This window comes from Bombus vancouverensis, chromosome 2 (assembly GCF_051014615.1).
Source record: "Bombus vancouverensis nearcticus chromosome 2, iyBomVanc1_principal, whole genome shotgun sequence".
Lineage (NCBI taxonomy): Eukaryota > Metazoa > Arthropoda > Insecta > Hymenoptera > Apidae > Bombus > Bombus vancouverensis.
This window is the reverse complement of record NC_134912.1, coordinates 15,576,172-15,592,593: the sequence shown is the minus strand read 5'-3', so window position 1 is coordinate 15,592,593 and position 16,422 is coordinate 15,576,172. Positions and strand designations below refer to the sequence as shown.

The 16,422-nt window shown below is 46.7% G+C and overlaps 1 protein-coding gene across 5 annotated transcripts in view; it reads right to left on the bottom strand.

Moving 5' to 3' along the window:
• Positions 1 to 4,437: 4,437 nt before the first annotated feature.
• LOC143303641 (uncharacterized) overlaps positions 4,438 to 16,422 on the bottom strand; it is a 30,674-nt gene continuing 18,689 nt past the window's right edge. For 3 of the 5 annotated variants that reach the window (XM_076624729.1, XM_076624736.1, XM_076624733.1), the window contains one exon: positions 4,438 to 10,777. In XM_076624729.1, the coding sequence (XP_076480844.1) occupies positions 6,977 to 10,777 (3,801 nt within the window). In that variant the 3' untranslated portion in view covers positions 4,438 to 6,976. Of the gene's footprint in view, positions 10,778 to 12,658; positions 12,755 to 12,818; positions 13,139 to 16,422 lie in introns of those variants that run through there. The other 2 variants (XM_076624740.1, XM_076624742.1) reach the window with 2 other exon arrangements.

Below are 16,422 nucleotides of genomic sequence, written 5' to 3'. Positions count from 1 at the left end.
CAGCGACATATTGAACGACCTCTCGATCGTAAACATCTCGAAAAGTTTTCGCAAACGAGTTTGGTGGCTCGATTATTTAACTGATTTCGGTTAATTTTAATCAACTTTCACGATTAAATGGAAATTACCGCAGGAAGCAATTATTTCACCACGCGTAATAGCAACGAACACAGCTATCGGTCGTTGCGTTTATTCGCATACGTTATCGTCATTCTTTCGTTCGAAATCTGGAAGCGTTTCTTTTTTTCAAATAATTGAACAACTATGGTAATTTGTACGCCATCGTCCATTCCTCATCCCCTTTCCAAAGAATAATAATAAATTTCTTCGATGTACATATAATCAACGTCCTACCGGATATCTCGAAATTGTGAAATGCGTGAATTTCGAGTTTTTTCTATTTCGTACGGCGTACCGATAATTCCCAATTATTACAGCTATCACGTACAGTTACTCTGAAATGCAACGACTCATAACCGCTATTAATAAGTATCGTTCCTCGATCACTTTCATGCCAAATGGTACCTTCTGGTGAAAACGATTGAAGTAACAAAAGAATGCCATGCAAGCGTACACTACACTCGGTTATTTCTACAGTATAGTCTATCATCGAGTGTTTATGTCTTAATAAATAAAACGTTAAGAGGGAAGAAAACGCGAAACAATGTTTGTTTATTATCTAGAATAAAATAATTCTCCTTAAGAGGGTATTATCTACTTAACTTTACCCCATGATTTATAAAATGTCCAAATACTCCGATCGTCTACCTATCTATTTTCATATTATTAAAATATTTTCCTACTTTGTATTTACTCGCTTGGTAAATATCTTGCTGGACACTTTGATGCTAGATCAACAGAGAAAGAAGAGAATAGTAGCTACTCAAAAGACGTTATTACAAATTCCTCTGATCTAATTACGGCCAAAACTACATCTCGTCGCGTCTAATTTACCTTTGACGATAGCGATCTTCGGCTCGCAGGTGCATTGACACGGTCGTTGGATAGAAACGAGTATTTAATAAAATGCGACAGGCTTCGACGGACACGTTCTCATTGCGTGGAACTCAGATACTCGTTATGACTTTGTCGTTATCGTGGATCGACGATGGGGTTATAATTGAAGGGTAATTTTCGCGAAAGCGCGCACCTCAAAAGCTGGTAATTTATTATCCCCCGAACGAGAAGCCGTCGTTTCTTCCAGGCTGAATTTGGTAAACGATCCCTTGCACAGAGCTGTACGCTTGTCACTGCGAATCTCGCGTTTCCAAGCTTTTTCTCTTCGTTCCTTTTTCCTCGTCGAAGGATCTCGCGCTTTTTGACGAACGCCCGTCGATTTTTTAAACCGCTTCTTAAACGAGTGAAATTCGTTGTCCGGAATTCGACTGGGGTAATTGTCGAAATTATCAGAAGTAGGGTATACGCTGTGATAAATTTATTTGAAAGTCGAAAATTGTATTTCGAATTCTTCGATTTTTGTTATCCGCTGACCGTGTAATTTGTTTTGTACGTAAAACAGACGATTATGTAGACGATTTGAATATACACGAAATGTTTTATGAAAATAATAAACGGAAGATGATAACGTTCGTGGAGTGTATTAATTTTGTTAAAAAAAGAGCTAGCGAAGGTATCATGAAAAAATTGCGCCTTATATTCTCCTCTGATTGTTTCTTTCTATCGTATTTTTGTAAGGATTAAGCTCGTTTGCAATTTACGAATCGTTACTAAATGTTATAGATAAAAACGTCTTATCGTGCAAACGCGGATTAATTCGTTCGTTTATAGGAATAATTAAAAGAAGCTAATATTTTAGTGTGGTATCGTTAATGTAAATAATATTCGTCAAGGTAATTATTGTGTTGGATCTCCAGATTCTCGACAGTAATAATGGTATCCTTAACCAATTGCAATTTTAATTACCCGAACATTAAGGGGTCCCCGTAATAACTGTTACCCGTTAACCATTCGAGTGAGAAATTTCTTGATCGTAAGCAGAGCCTGCGCGTGCCATTAAAAATGAATAACGGCGAGCACATTTGTCTCTGAAACTGTGAATACGACTGATGGATGATCGGTTCGGGCTAACAAAAACTGCGGATGAATCAGGAAACTATGCCTGTTAAATATATCACGATCCTGCAAAATCGAAATAACGTTTGTTATAAATCAATGCGCGTCCACACGTTTCGATCGTCTAATTTTGAATCGTCCTGTACAATTAACAAAACTCTTCACTCCAACTGCAAATAAACGCAAAACGCATTTACCTCGCGATCGAAAGATGGAACTTTTTCTATCGGATACTCTCGCCTCTAGAGAAAAAAAACGTAAAATCGAGAAGATCCATCGTTGCTTCCGGCGCGCGCTGGGGCGTATGGAAATCACTGGGCGGGGGTGGAGGCGACAGGGGTGCGCGGGGATCGATGGGCGAGCCAACGTGCACCGGAGACCGCCTTCTCGTTCTTTCGCCGATTTTCTCCTTTTTCTCCACTCGTCCAATCCCTTCTCCCTGCCGTTCCACATCTCCATCCCCTTTGGCAACCCTCTTGCTCCCACGCTACACCTGTCGTGCGCGTCTCGGAGAAGCGGTAGTAAAATTCTATCCGAGTACGCGTTCTCGGCGCCGGGCTCGCGGCTTCTAAGCCGCAGCAAATCCATTTATCTCGGGCCTTCGTGGCGAGTCTTTTGTTTTTACGAGCACTAGGCTGGCTTTACTAACTTCTATATCGAATTTCGCGTCCTTTCGTAGGGAAAGATCGTCCACGTGACTGGCATTCGATAGCTTAGGAATGGGACTTTGTTAATTTGTAAATTGGTATAGGTAGATGATAGAAATTCGGATATTGCATATACACATTGTCGATACAAAAGTCTCAGACCGTCTATTTTACTGATTCTACAATGAGAATTAAATACTGACGCCATTCAACGATCAGATAGTGAAATAGACGTAACGTTCGCGATCAAAAGGGAAAAGATGTAGGTAACTCTACTGTCTGGTATTCGACACGTTGGAATTTGAATCGTTGAGATTAGAGCCAACAATAATATTTATTAAACGATCGTAATTTAAGAGGAAGCAGAGAATCTGCGGCATCTTCTCATCTTGCCAGCTAAACTAAACGTAGCAGATCGAGGTTCCCTCCCTCTCGAAACAACCCCGTTTCTAATCACGTCTCATCTTCGCGAGTCCTTTCTTTCTCCAAGGATTCGATTTCGCGTGTACCCGTTATTAAGCGGCCAGGTCGTACGTTAAGGGTCTCAGGGAATCGAAGGTGCTAATCTAATCTGTCTGGCCGATTAAAGGCCGGCGGTGAGTTCCGTGAGGGCCAACGCACGAAAGCATCTCGTCCACCTCTGGTCCACTTGCACGTAATTAACCATCTCCCTCTTTCCATCGCCATTACGAACGTTACCACGTCGTACCCTCGCCGGGACATTTCTAATTACCATGGAGCAACGATGTCAGCGAACCTTTTTCGTCTGTTTGGAGCTGACAATGGGAGAATCGGCGTAAGAAAAGGTCGGTCGCCAGGGTCGAGCAACCTTCCACCTTTTCGGTTCTTCTTCCTTGCACGTACTTCACTTGTTTCATTCGGTCTCGTTGTTCGTGTTGGTGTTCGCGTTGGTTCGCGGCACGAGGATTGGTAGGCGTGCGCGTGCACGCCCGCGAGATCTCTGATAAACGAGCCGGCGTCCCTCGTTTCAAGAGGATTTCTTTCGCAGAAAACGAGGTCGAGTGTTCGAGGTCGTAGGCGGGGTCGGTGGTTTTTCGTTTTTCTGCGCGGCCTTTGCGTGGTTCTCTGCGAGAAGCCACGCGGGAACACGGTTTCGAGTTTAACGACCGGAGAACGCGTGAACGATCGAGACTTTTTTATAGAGCGTGTGATACTTTGTCAACGGATGTGATCTCTGTGTAATCGTTATCAGTGAGAACGGGACGAAATTTTTGTCATTATTTCCCTTATCAATTAAATTCCTTTTATCAGTTGGTCAAAATTTGTTTCTTCGATTTGTGAAGGATACGAATTTGTTACAATTGCAAGTAACAACGAGATGCATGTATCTGGGCTAAATAATTGACGATAGAAATTCATCGACGACGATATACTTAAACATCGATTCGAAATATTCTACTGTAGAAAAATTCATCGTTATAAGATATAATGATTAATATCAAAGGAAAAAAGAACTCTAGTCCTTTATTAAAGTTATCGTCAGTGGGATTCGAAACTTCCAATTACAAATATTAAACTTATCGTTGGAAAGAATGTCCGTCGAAATCTATGTATGTAGCGTGCCATGAAACTCGTGCACCTAAGTACGTTCGAATCGCTGCAACGTATCAACCTCAACGGATCCCCTATTTATTGACTCACGTCCATTAAACCGTTTAAAACAGTGTGGCAGGGTAACGTAGAACGCAGACACGAATGATTTCGATTGGTATTTATTTTCGTAAGATGAGTGTTCTTTATAATCGATCTATAATATCATACATCATAGCATTCCGTTTATACATAATTACAATTGTAAATTCTGGTTCGCCCTTACGAGTAATTAGTTAGTGGGTTCGTCGTATGTCGCGAGCTGCCATCATTTCTTTTTATTCATTTCCTTTTTCTCAATTCTCTTTCACATCGCCATTCTCAGCCGAGAAACATGAAAAATCGCTTGGGCGCAGGCGCGTACAAAAAGAACCTGTTTCCGGCCCTCCTCCCTGTTTCTTTCACTTGTCGTCGATTCGCACGCAGATTCTGGCTGTGACGCGTGACGTTTTACTCACACGCACGTGCACAGACTACGAAAATAAGGTATACAATGTATGTACAACGGAAAGAAAAAAGAAAGAAACGACGGTCGATCGTCGTTCGAACGTCGTACAAAATTTCCTCCACGTTCTTTTTTTTTTCGTATTTTTCTCGTGTTTCCCCGAATTCGTTCGATTATTTCCAATACGATCGATCGACGATCGACTACGATCGAACGACAGGCGATCGTTCGATGACGTAGGAAGGAAATCTCCGCGGCAGTGCCCGCTACTGGCCGCTGGTACAGCGTGTTTTCTCGTGTAGGATCCCTAGGAAACAATAAATAAAATCTATCTATTCTCATTTATCTAGCGCGAGACGACGTAAGCTTTGATTCAGCGATCGATCTGTTTGCCCGCCGTTTTGCTCGCCGCGACGATCACTTCGGACCTCTACACTCGATTATTCCTTTTTATCATTCTTTACTCGTTGTTTTGCGTATCGGTGCGTTCACTGCCGATTAGGAGTGTTTGAAAGCGTTTAGCATCGAAGGATAGTATTTAACCCATTTGCATCATGCTCTACTTCAGAGGACTGGCCCTATCACCGCGCGCGGTCGGTCGTAGGTGCAGTAAATGACATCCGAATTTTTCATGGAGTTTATCAAAAATTTAATGTTCAAAATGATAGCTAGACGACATTACTTCGCAAACGTTGCATCTTACATTCTTTATAACAGAGAGAAAAAATAAAAATTATTTATTTAAAAAAAAATTATTTAGATTAAAATGGAAATTTAAAAAGGCAGTCGCAGCGCGCGTAATAATCCGCGCTTGGTGATAGAAGACAGTCGCAGCGCGCGGATTAATCCGCGCTTGAATGCAAATGGGTTAAGAAGTAATCTGGGCTGTGTTTAGAACTGTGTCGGTATCTAGGATCGAAGATGATTTAGGGTACTTGATGCGTTGATTTTTTGGAATTATACACGTGAATCGCAATACGCGGACGAAGGCAGTAAAAAAACATTGTGATTCGTATTTAAAGATTCGAAGAACGATGAGAGGATTAAGAGTTCTGGGCACTTTAATATCTATAGCGTAGCCGACAGTGAACGCGTAGCGCGTCGTCTTGGATCGGTTCGATATCCCGGCCCGGATCGGTTCTCCTTTACAAAACTATCGTCATCATCTCCGTTCCTTCGCGTAGCATCGGTCGCGTCGAAGTAGCTTAATTGATTAATTACGCGATACATCGAAAAAAGGTACTATGTTTATATATACAGCAGTAGTAATTGATTACTGATTAAATAAGTGGCATATTTATACTAAACGTTACGTTTATCACAACGATGATAAAATCAGCCGGAAGACCGAAACGAGGGCGCGTTCGATCTTTCCATTTGTCGCTCCATTTTTCATCTAACCTCCACACTTCCTCCATTCGTCTCCTCCTTCTACCGCCCCTTCGATCATCAGGGAAAGAAGCGAGCAGAGGAACTAGCTCGATTCGCTGAACATCTCTCCTCAGTCGACCAGCTTTCTCTTTTTCGTTTGATGCTCCGTGACACGCGAATTGGAACAGGAACCTTCACGGGACCGGACGTACCTCCCACGCTAGGCTCTCGACTTACGAATTTCGATCGTTCGGAGACTTTCGTGTATTCCGACTTTTCGTTCGTCGACCTCGAAGAACGATTCTGTCCGATCAAGCGCGGCTACATAGGCGAGGTGGACGATTCTTCCGATTCCAGCGGCGTGGCCGAGGGTTTCCGAATTGACTAGATTGGAGCACCTTGCGTTTGCACGAAAACTAACTCGAGAACCGGGATTGGAACGCGTCAGTTACCATCCCAGGTTACCCCAGAGGATGTCGTCACTGTCGCTGGCAAGATTCTTGAATGAAACAGTCGATTCGAATCACCTGGGTCCTGCTTCTTAAGTACTTTCGCTGAACGTGTCCGGCAACCATCGAACCGCGACGAGATCGGCTTTGTGCTCGAGACCGACTATGACAGAATTATCGAAGCCGCGTGGGTGGCAAGATTCCGGTTCTTTAGAAGGTATCGGATCCACGATATTGCACGTTTTCGTCGAACGACTGGATATACTCGGTCAAAGTCGCGAGCCAAGTCTTCCGCTGACCTGTTCCGATCGAGATCATCGACGATCGCAGTTTTGGCATCACAGTAAGGGATAATAGTCGCGTCCGCGGAAGGAGATCGGTCACGAGCCGCTGGTCGACAGAACCGATAAGTCGCGATGAGCCTGTGGGTCCTTCGAGTGGGCGTCCCTGACCGCTCTGGAGCCAAACACCCGGTCGCAGCCAGGGATCGTGCATCTGGCTTCTTCCTTTCGGTCCTCGGAACCCGGCGAGGACATTGGCGAACCTGATCCAGGAGGATGCCTGTTCCCCTGGTCCTGCGACATCCTGGTCAAGTGGTTGAGATGCTGGTGAGTAAGCCCGTTCAGACCAGCCAGGTGAGAGGCGAACGAGGACAGGCCGGAGAAGGTAGCTCCCAAGTGAGGTGGCAGTAAAAGAGGATGCGGGGGCGGTATTCTGGCTGCCAGATCAACGGCAGACGGTAGTCCAGGTGTGAGAGGATAAGCTCCGAGAGCACCGATGCCCGCGTCCGTGTATAATCTCGCGAGGAACTCGTTGTGCAACAACGGATTCATCTGGGTATCGTCTACTCTGGGTGATAAGCTTGGTGGCAAGCTGGACGACAGAGGCGGACTCGACGACGTGGACAGGAGTTTTCGATGGAGGTTCAAGTTAGCCGAATGCCTGTCGCGTGACCTCTTGGAGGGGAAGGCTGCGTTGCAACCGTCCACGCTGCAGCGATGCATCAGCTTTAGATGGACGTTCTGATAGTGCGTCTTGACCCCAAAATGGTTTTGGAACACCTTGCCACAGGCCGTACATCGGCGCGGATTCTCCCGGTCCAAGGGAACCTCCTGGGTGCTGACAAAGCCACCGTTCTCGTAACGGGCATAGGTGATAAGGCTATTGTCCGTATCCATGGCCGCTGTGGAGGGTGAGGCGCTGGATGAACGAGAGCCACGTGAGGAATTGTCCATGGTGGTCTCCTGGTGCGTCGTGAGGCTGACGGGGCTGGTAGAGCCGCGGCCAGACCTCGAAGCCGCCTGCTGCATCCCGGTGTACTGCATCGCGCGACCCTGCGACAAGGACTCGAGTTGACGCAAAGTGTTGGTCGAGGAGTCGTGGGAGAGGTCGTCGGCTGTCGTCGGACGGCTGTCGACCGAGCTCGGGGCACGGGAGGGATCATCGGGACGCTCACCTTCTTGATTACGCAGCGCCGCGTTCACCTCCTCATCATCATCATCCTCCTCGACCTCCTCCATCGGCTCATCCTCCTCATCATCACCTTCCTCCTGGTTCTCTTCTTCCTTCGCCTTCTCCTCTGGCTCCTTCTCCTTTTTCAACGACACTCTCGTCGTTGTTTCGTCTTCCTTAGTCGCCTCCTCGCTCTCGCTCTTCCGTCGGTCGGCCAACTCGGAGGAATTCGGATCTTTCTGACCGATCGAAGCCACGGAAATTGAGCCGGCTTCTGTAGCACGAGTTTCCGCCGGCTCGTGGCACGTCTTTGGCTCTGGACTGATTTGCCTCTTCGGCGATTTCACGCTGCTCGCTCTCGAGCTCAGATCCCGCGGCTCGTCCTGAGATAGATCTTCCACGTTCTCCTGCGACGACGCCGTATCGCGTTTACCACCGCCACCGTTCGTCCGCGTTCCATCCCTTGCGTTGCACGTTTCGGGCGAACGGGAGCTCGACTCGTGGTCGTTGAAGCTCAGATTCTTTGGAGAACTCGGAGAGATTTTCCGCTCCTCTGCTTCCAATCTGGACATGGACATATCCTCCGGTTGGCTCTGGAAGTCGTTTATCGCCGACATTCCTGCACCCTCCGACAGACAACGTCTTTGTACTCGTTCCTCGTCGTTGGACGAATCTCCGTCTGTGGACGAAGAGTGAACCTCGGTTAGAACGGCGCATCGAGTAGGATGCTGAGACTTCCTCTTTCGCACGCCTCTGCTGTGCAAGGACGTCGAGTTCATCGAGTTCTGGCTCACGGAGTAGCTCTGTTGATCGATCGTGCCCATCGAGTCGTTGTCCTCGTTGCTGTCCGCGTTGCTCGCGAGATCCTCCTCCGTCGGATCGCCGAAGTACAATTTCGGTCTCTTTGCCAAACTAAAGTCGGCTGGCTGCTCATCGTCGTCCTCTCCGGGACGCAGTGGCAGCCTAGAGGGCAGGTTGCTCGCGTCGTCTTCCGCCACAACTACGATACCTCCGTCGTCGTCGTCTTCCTCTTCTTCCCCTTCTACTGCCGCAGTAGAGGCTTGAGTGGAGGGTGACACCGTGTCGACCACGCTGTTGCTAGAGAAAGATCCTCTAGCTGCAGCGGTGGTGTTGGGCGTCTCTGCAGCGGTCGTCATCGCCACGCCCGCGGTAGTCAGCGCGGTGGTCGTCGAAATACCCGCGTTCGCGCTCATCCTCTGCTGTAGAGCCTCGTCGTAGCCCGGTCTACCTTGACTCTGAGACTGTAAGTCCAGGTGTTTGAAGTCGAGGCCGCACAGCGAAGCTGGCGATCGAAGATCGGGAGGTGGAGTCAGCAACGGAAAGGAACCGAAGGGAAGATGGTTGAGACCGGTAGCTGGAACAGGTAGACCCACTTGGGGTGGTAAAACGAGCGCGTGCGCCATGGATGAGCGGCCATCGTGCGGCGAGATCTTCCGTCGCAGATGAGGCGAATGCAGTTTTGGATTTGGATTGGCGCTGTGTCTGTTGCGCGATCGCCTCGAGCTGAACATCATGCTGCATCCCTTCACGGTGCACTGGTGCATCTCGCGTAGATGTACCGCGCTGAAGTGGATCTTGAGCGCGCCTTTGTCGCAGAAGGTCTTCAGACAGACGTTACACTGCACTCTTTTCTTCCCGGTGGTAGGATTGATGAATGGAGTACCGAGGTTCGGAGGGATATTGGCGGACGCGCCCCATTGGCTGCCCGGCCGTTTGCCTGGCGAGTGGGGCTTTCTTCCGGGGATTCCGGGTGGCCTGCCTAAAGGAGCAGCTTGGAGAGGTAGTGGAGGAGGGTGTCGCTGCTCGGTAACGTGCTTAGACATGGAGTCGCGCCTGCTGAGGTTCAACGCGCTGTCCGAATTCTCGTCGTCCTCTTCGTCTTCCTCCGAACCAAACTCGCTGCTCTTCTCGCCTCCGCTGTGCACGTCCGCGGGCGCCGTCATGCCTGTCACCGAGCCTGACGACTTGCCCATTGGCGGTGGTGGAAAATGAGTAGGGAAACTGGGTGGAAGAGCACCAGAAGACACCGCCACCGAGAGCGGATGTCCGAAATTAAGCGCGGAAGAAGAGACAGGCGCTACGGGCGGCATGTGAGGCCTCTGGAGCTGATTGCTGCTCGAATGGTGGGGCGGACTGTGCGGGCTCTGTGGATTTCTCATGGATTTTCTATTTTGCAACAGCTGCTCGGCCGACGGTGGTGGTGGGAGAGGTGGGAACGCTGGCAGTCCTAAGGTTCCTAGCTTCCGAAAGTCGAATGGCTGCATGCTCTGCAGTCGGTTGAGCGGTGATACCGTCAGATGGGAATCTAGACTTCTCGGGGGTGAATTCGCGTTACTCGTCACCCCCGCTGCGGAGTTTCCACCGGACGAAGATGAGTAGTGTTTTTGGGCCGTGGGCGACATCGACGGATGCGAGACGGAGGGTGGCGGCGGCGGTGGTGGCAGAGGAGGTGGCAACCTCGAGCCTGGAGGCGGGAGACCGCAGTGGAGTAGGTGTAGAGGTGGTGGTAAATGTGCTAGTGGCATCGTCGGCGGCGAAGGTCGTCTGCTTGGTGACATAGCATCCGTCCCCGGCGTCCCGGCGGCCAGCAGCAACTGCTGCACGAATGGACGCGTCTCGGCGAATCTGAGGAACTGCTGTAGTACCAGCGGCTCCTCTTCAGGAGAGCAGATGCTCCATCGGTCCAGCACCGGGCCGTTCTGCGAATCCTGCAAAACAACAAATTCATCTTTCGTTATTTTTAGGTTGCTCTAATCTGAATTAAGATACGAAGCAACATGGAATACAAATTAAATAATTTAATCCAAAGCCAGCTGGAACTAACATATCGCGTTTCCCTTACGTTTCATGGATATCTCTTCGTTTATCATTTACATTTCAACATCCTTATAAATCTATGAATCGCCACCGATCAGAAGGATTAATCGTAGTACTTTGATGGCAAAATACATAGAAGTGCGGCTTCACGAACCTGCAATTAAGATCGAGTTCAACGTAAGGATGTCAGAAGAAAATTACATCTTCTAGGAACGCGTGACAATTATCCCGGAATAGTCCTCAAACTGTAAACGCCGTATAACGTATTAGAGATTAGCTACGTGCCGCACGCAAAGTGGCGGAAGTCGTTTCGCTTCCTCTTGTAATTCCGCGTTTTACGGTCAATATCGTGTTTACAGACAAATAGTACCAAGTGCACGTCCGCGAAAGTTCTTGCGAATTCTTTCGTAACACACCGTAGAAGAATTATGGTATTTATAAATGTAGAATATTATATTTTAAGATATAAATATTTTAGTCCTGTAATAGCCACTTGCTCTCTCAGTGTATCACACGTGCTTCGCAATATTTAACAATTCCCAGTTTTTTACGCTTACCGATCGTTCGTAGATAAGTTTCAAACTCCGGAAATTCCGGAGCGCGATTATAAATTCAAACTAAACTGTCAACTGTGACGTCAAGCGTCGAGAAAAAGCGTGAAATCCGCAAAAACACTTGTGTGTCACGGTCGTCTGTCAATGAAGCGTTGCAGGAATTAGAATTGCAATCGTATTAATAGACTTGGTCCGTATTGCTAGCGATTTCCATACCTATAATCGAACGTTAACCAATCCGTTGCCGAGCCGTTTCGATACTAACTTGTTACTTCTTGTTTATCCTCGACTTATGATCAATTTCTCCTGATTACATTATTGTGTTACGCTGCTTTACCATGACTTGACAAAAAAAAAAAAAAAATTAAATAAAAGGAGGCAAATCCTTCTCTTCGCGTCCCTAATTACGAGATAAAAAGCAGCTTTATGATAATTCCTTGTCCGGACAAAAACGCTTCCTTTATTCGTGTAGCGTGGAAGGCCGCTTACGTAATGACCATGTGCACAGGACGATTAATAAGAACGGATCGACGAATAATCGAACTAATTTATTCTCTTTAACGCAATTAGTTCTAGGTGAGTTGTCGCGGCGAAACGTCCACGTTGCGTACGATTCATCGATCGTGATTAACAAGAATCTGAAATTATCGACAAGGCAATCCTGTTCGTTAACGATAACAAACGTTGTTAACGCCGCGAGGGAGTGAGACCGACATCGAAGATTAAACTGTTATTGAAAACTGAAATTTTCAATTAAAAAGTGGTGCTCCATTTAATTGTAAATTTCGTGCTAGAAAATTTTCTTTCCTGATTTGTTGACATACTGGAAAGGAGAAATAACTGTATATAATCGTAGTATTACTAGTATTATACGAATCGCAAATTTGGAAAGTAGCATTGCAGGTAGAACGTAATTATCGGACAGACTTCGGTTATCTGAATTTCTCGTACATTTCAAAAACGAAGAAGTGGTGGATGGAGAGCGTAGGAAGAAGACAAAATTCTGCTAATTGATTCGTTAGTGTGGCCAATGTGGCCATCTAATGAGTTCTACACATTCTTTTTACGCGTGAAAAACACAGTCGGAGGAAGAACCCTGTTCGAAGAGCGTTTTACAGCCATCAACTATGTACCTAGTAAGAGAAAGAAAAATGATAGAAACGAAATACAAGATTACGAGCTTTCTAATAGTAAATGCAGAAGAAAATAGTTTCGTACGGTAAAGTTCTTCAGGCATCTCCCATTCCAATACGCATCCGAATCTTCAATCAACAACGATATATTATTTTCCTCGTTAGCGTCTCGACAACCGTAAAGACATCTTTAATTCAACGAGAAGAAATCGTTTCTTCTCGATTTAGAAAACAAATCCACGTACGCACACATCCGAAAGAAGAAAGTAGCAATTTCCGTTGTTTAGTATTTTTCCACTTCCTCGTTGCCGTTCATTGTCAGCCAGCGACGTGCTTCCAGAATCGACTCGCAAAATCCGCAGCTAAGGTCGCCGGTTTCTCTTTCGTGTTTTTGATTTCGACACACCTGTTCTTCCATGGAATTCCGTCAAAAGTCACGATCACTTCTCAACGATCGATTAACCGATCGTTCTTGCACCAACATTAGATCGATCCAAGATCGAACGAGAAACACCAGTTCATGCTTCGTCACCAGACTTTTCAATTACCGAGATAATTAATAGTCGAAGCAGTTTTTCAATATATTAAAAATTCTATAAAAATGGAAAATTCCAATATCCATGATCTGATCGGGAGAAATTTACATTCCCGTGAAGAAAGCTAGGAAAAAGATAGCAGAGAATTTCTTTCAATTTGATGGCATTTTCGTATAATTTTTTTGTTATTGTGATCCAGTTTGGAGGGTCTCGCGTAGCCGGAACGTCACGTATCGACACCGGAAGGTAGTCACGGCTCCTTCTAAAATCAGGGTGGCCAATGCGAATATATAGAGCGTCCCTGTCGGCGTCGAACTTGTATATTTACGCATACCGACGGGCTCGACGTAACGCAGGACGGCACCGCGGCGCGACGCTTTTCGCGTCCCGCTGTATATTTCTTCAAGCACGCACACGCGGCCGCGAAACGACGCAGCGCCGCGTCGCAAACCCTCGTTTCAGCGACGCCACTCGAAATTCGAGGCGAACGCCGCGTTATTTTTCGCACCGAGCTCGCTGACGCGAGGCGACGCGAATCGCGCAAGGCTTTCCCGAATACAACGCGACTTTGTAATACGAGACAACCGCCATTTTCTCTTTGTCACGTTCGAGAATCATTGGGATCGCGACTCGTACGTAGGATGAGCGTTCGATGTTTCCACGCGTTACGTTCCAAATAATCGTAACGATTACTACGTAATTTTCTATAAAGCTCTCTCGATATCCAATTAAAAAGATCTAAATCTCTTTGTCTGTTTTAACACGTGGAGTTTGCTAACAGAGAAACTCGAATGACAATCATTCATCGTGGGCATGTAACGGGGCGCACCAACAAATTGCGAATGGAGAATTACGGGACACGTCCAGGACACGAGAAGAAGGACACTGACCTCGCAGAAAACTGAATTTTAAGACGAAAGAATTTTAACACGATGCCGTCAAGTGTTTCTTTAAAAGATCGTTAATCAATTGTGGGAACAAGAAAACGAGCACCAAAAAGTCTCTAATTCCGTGGCACTCTGGTGCAAAACGTTCCGCGTCGCTTCGTTACCAGCCTGTAGAACAAAGATTAACTTTTCATTAAGCGACCCGTAGAAAAAACGTCCTGTAACTTGTGCCGCGACGCGACGGCGAGTAATAAATTTCCAATTTCAGATTCCACCGAGTCTGGTAAAAAAGAAGCGGTGAAAGAAAAAATGGGCGAAAAAAGACGTTTTTCGAGCGCAAAAACCACAGACGCATTAAAACGAAACGTAACGACGAAAAATTTCCCAAAAAATCGGTAAATATTAGTCGGTGTGCGAAAACGTCGACGTTCGTCGACGTTGCGCGATTTTTACACCGACTACCGCTAAATATACTTCATTGGACGGAAGCTGCGTTCGACGTTACGTTATGAACGCGTCGACCGTTCAACGCCTCTATTATTCCCGGTCGACGTTCTAATTGCGACACGACCAATCGGTGCCGACCTCTGGTAATGAATTGACGAGAGAAGGAGCAGGTTACAGTTATGGGATCTAGGAGACTGGCTGTGAAAATTATGGTAATCACGGGTGACACGTAGGCGCGATACTCGTGAACCTGGCAATCTGCTGGTTTTTATATTTGTTATAGGTTATTGTTAATTCAAGATATCGTTACGTTGAAGTGCGATTTTCCTAGTTTCGCAGTATTTTTACTCGTCGCTGAGATCTCGCCGCTCCTTTTACTTATATTAAAATATAACACGATTTTCTCCATACGTGTACCAATGAGTATCGTGTAGCTCATAGTATAAAAAGAATCGAAAGAAATCTTGAAATCTTAAAAATTCTACGTGATGTTTGCAAAATTATCAACTACCAATCTCTATTCCTGCAATTTAACGCGTAACGTTATCACCATCGCTGTTACCCTGTCAACCACCCTAAAAATTCCACTTCATCGAAAAACCGCAATTCTGCAGCGTGTAACCACCCTATAACCAAGAGGATTCCTATCAGCTCGCGTGCGGAATTAAATCCGAGTCCCACGGTACCGGCCGCGTTCTTAGACACAACCGTTTAGGCGTTCCTTTCACGTAACGACGAGCGTTTAGTCGTTTCGCGGAACTGCTTTTCACCCGGCGGACCTCCGCTGGTCACGCACACGTGCGAACCATCACGACTTCGCCCAGGACGAGCGATTTGCCACGAAAGAAACGAAGACTATCGGACTAAACGAGGAAAATCCGTGTGGGAAAGTCGCGAACCGGCTGAAAGACGCGAGTTTTGGAAGGTGATTATCCGGAAACAGGCGAGAGTACGAGGCGGAGAATGAGTCGTTGTTTTTCTGAACACGACTGTTCGAAGGTGAAAGTGGAGACTTCCAGGGAACAAGAGGTTTTTATCGTCTTGCGAACCGTTGTAGCTCGTTGATGATAATTCTTAAAACGTTCGACGTAGAAGGTTTTCATTGTGATTTGATTAATCTCCAATGGGATGAACCGAATTTTGGCTCGATGCTTAATTCGTTCATTGACAATTAACTGGAGGCTGATGGTTTCTCGTTTGTCCAGTTTCAGCTGTGATATATCGCGTAACAAGTTTGCTATACCTATCTAATACGTTATGCGCGCACAAATTACACCGTGCGACGAGTTATGCTAAAGTTAGTACGACGAACGACTGGCGCAACCCTTCAACCTCGCGACAAACCACTCAGCCAACACTTTACTAACCGCACGTTCCACCGTTTCCACATCGAACGAGCCTCGAAACGGTTAAAATACAACGAGTTACTCGAATCGCAACAAATCTACCGCTTGAGAGTGGACGAGAGGAGAAAAAAGATGGAAATACGAAAGAAAGGAGAGCCATGGCCAGACAGAAGAAACGAAACGGACTGGAGTGGATTCAGGGGACAGCAAATTGAACAGCTCGGAGGCAGAGGTTGGTAATGATCGAAGAGGCAGCGGACACGGGGCCGGAGGGGCGGCGGTAACAGTCGAATTAGCGAAATCACGCGTACGTGAGAGCAATCGCTAAACCGTTGATACCATATAATCGGTAATATCTTTCCGCACGCTAGAATGTCTCTTTTTGCGCGAGGCCAGCCTCCTCCGGGCGATCAGCCGTTTCTTGCCTCTTCTGTCGAGCGGTTCGCCGCTTTTTGGGACATCTAATGTCCTTTAAATTGGCCGATGAACTCGAACGTCGCGCTGCTTATCCCTACGTCCGGGGGATTTTATTAATTTCCACGACCGCTGATGGGATAATGATAATGATAATAGACCAGGAGGACGTTGAACCGTTGCGTCGGTCGCTCGTTTGGACAGAGGCATTGTTGAACT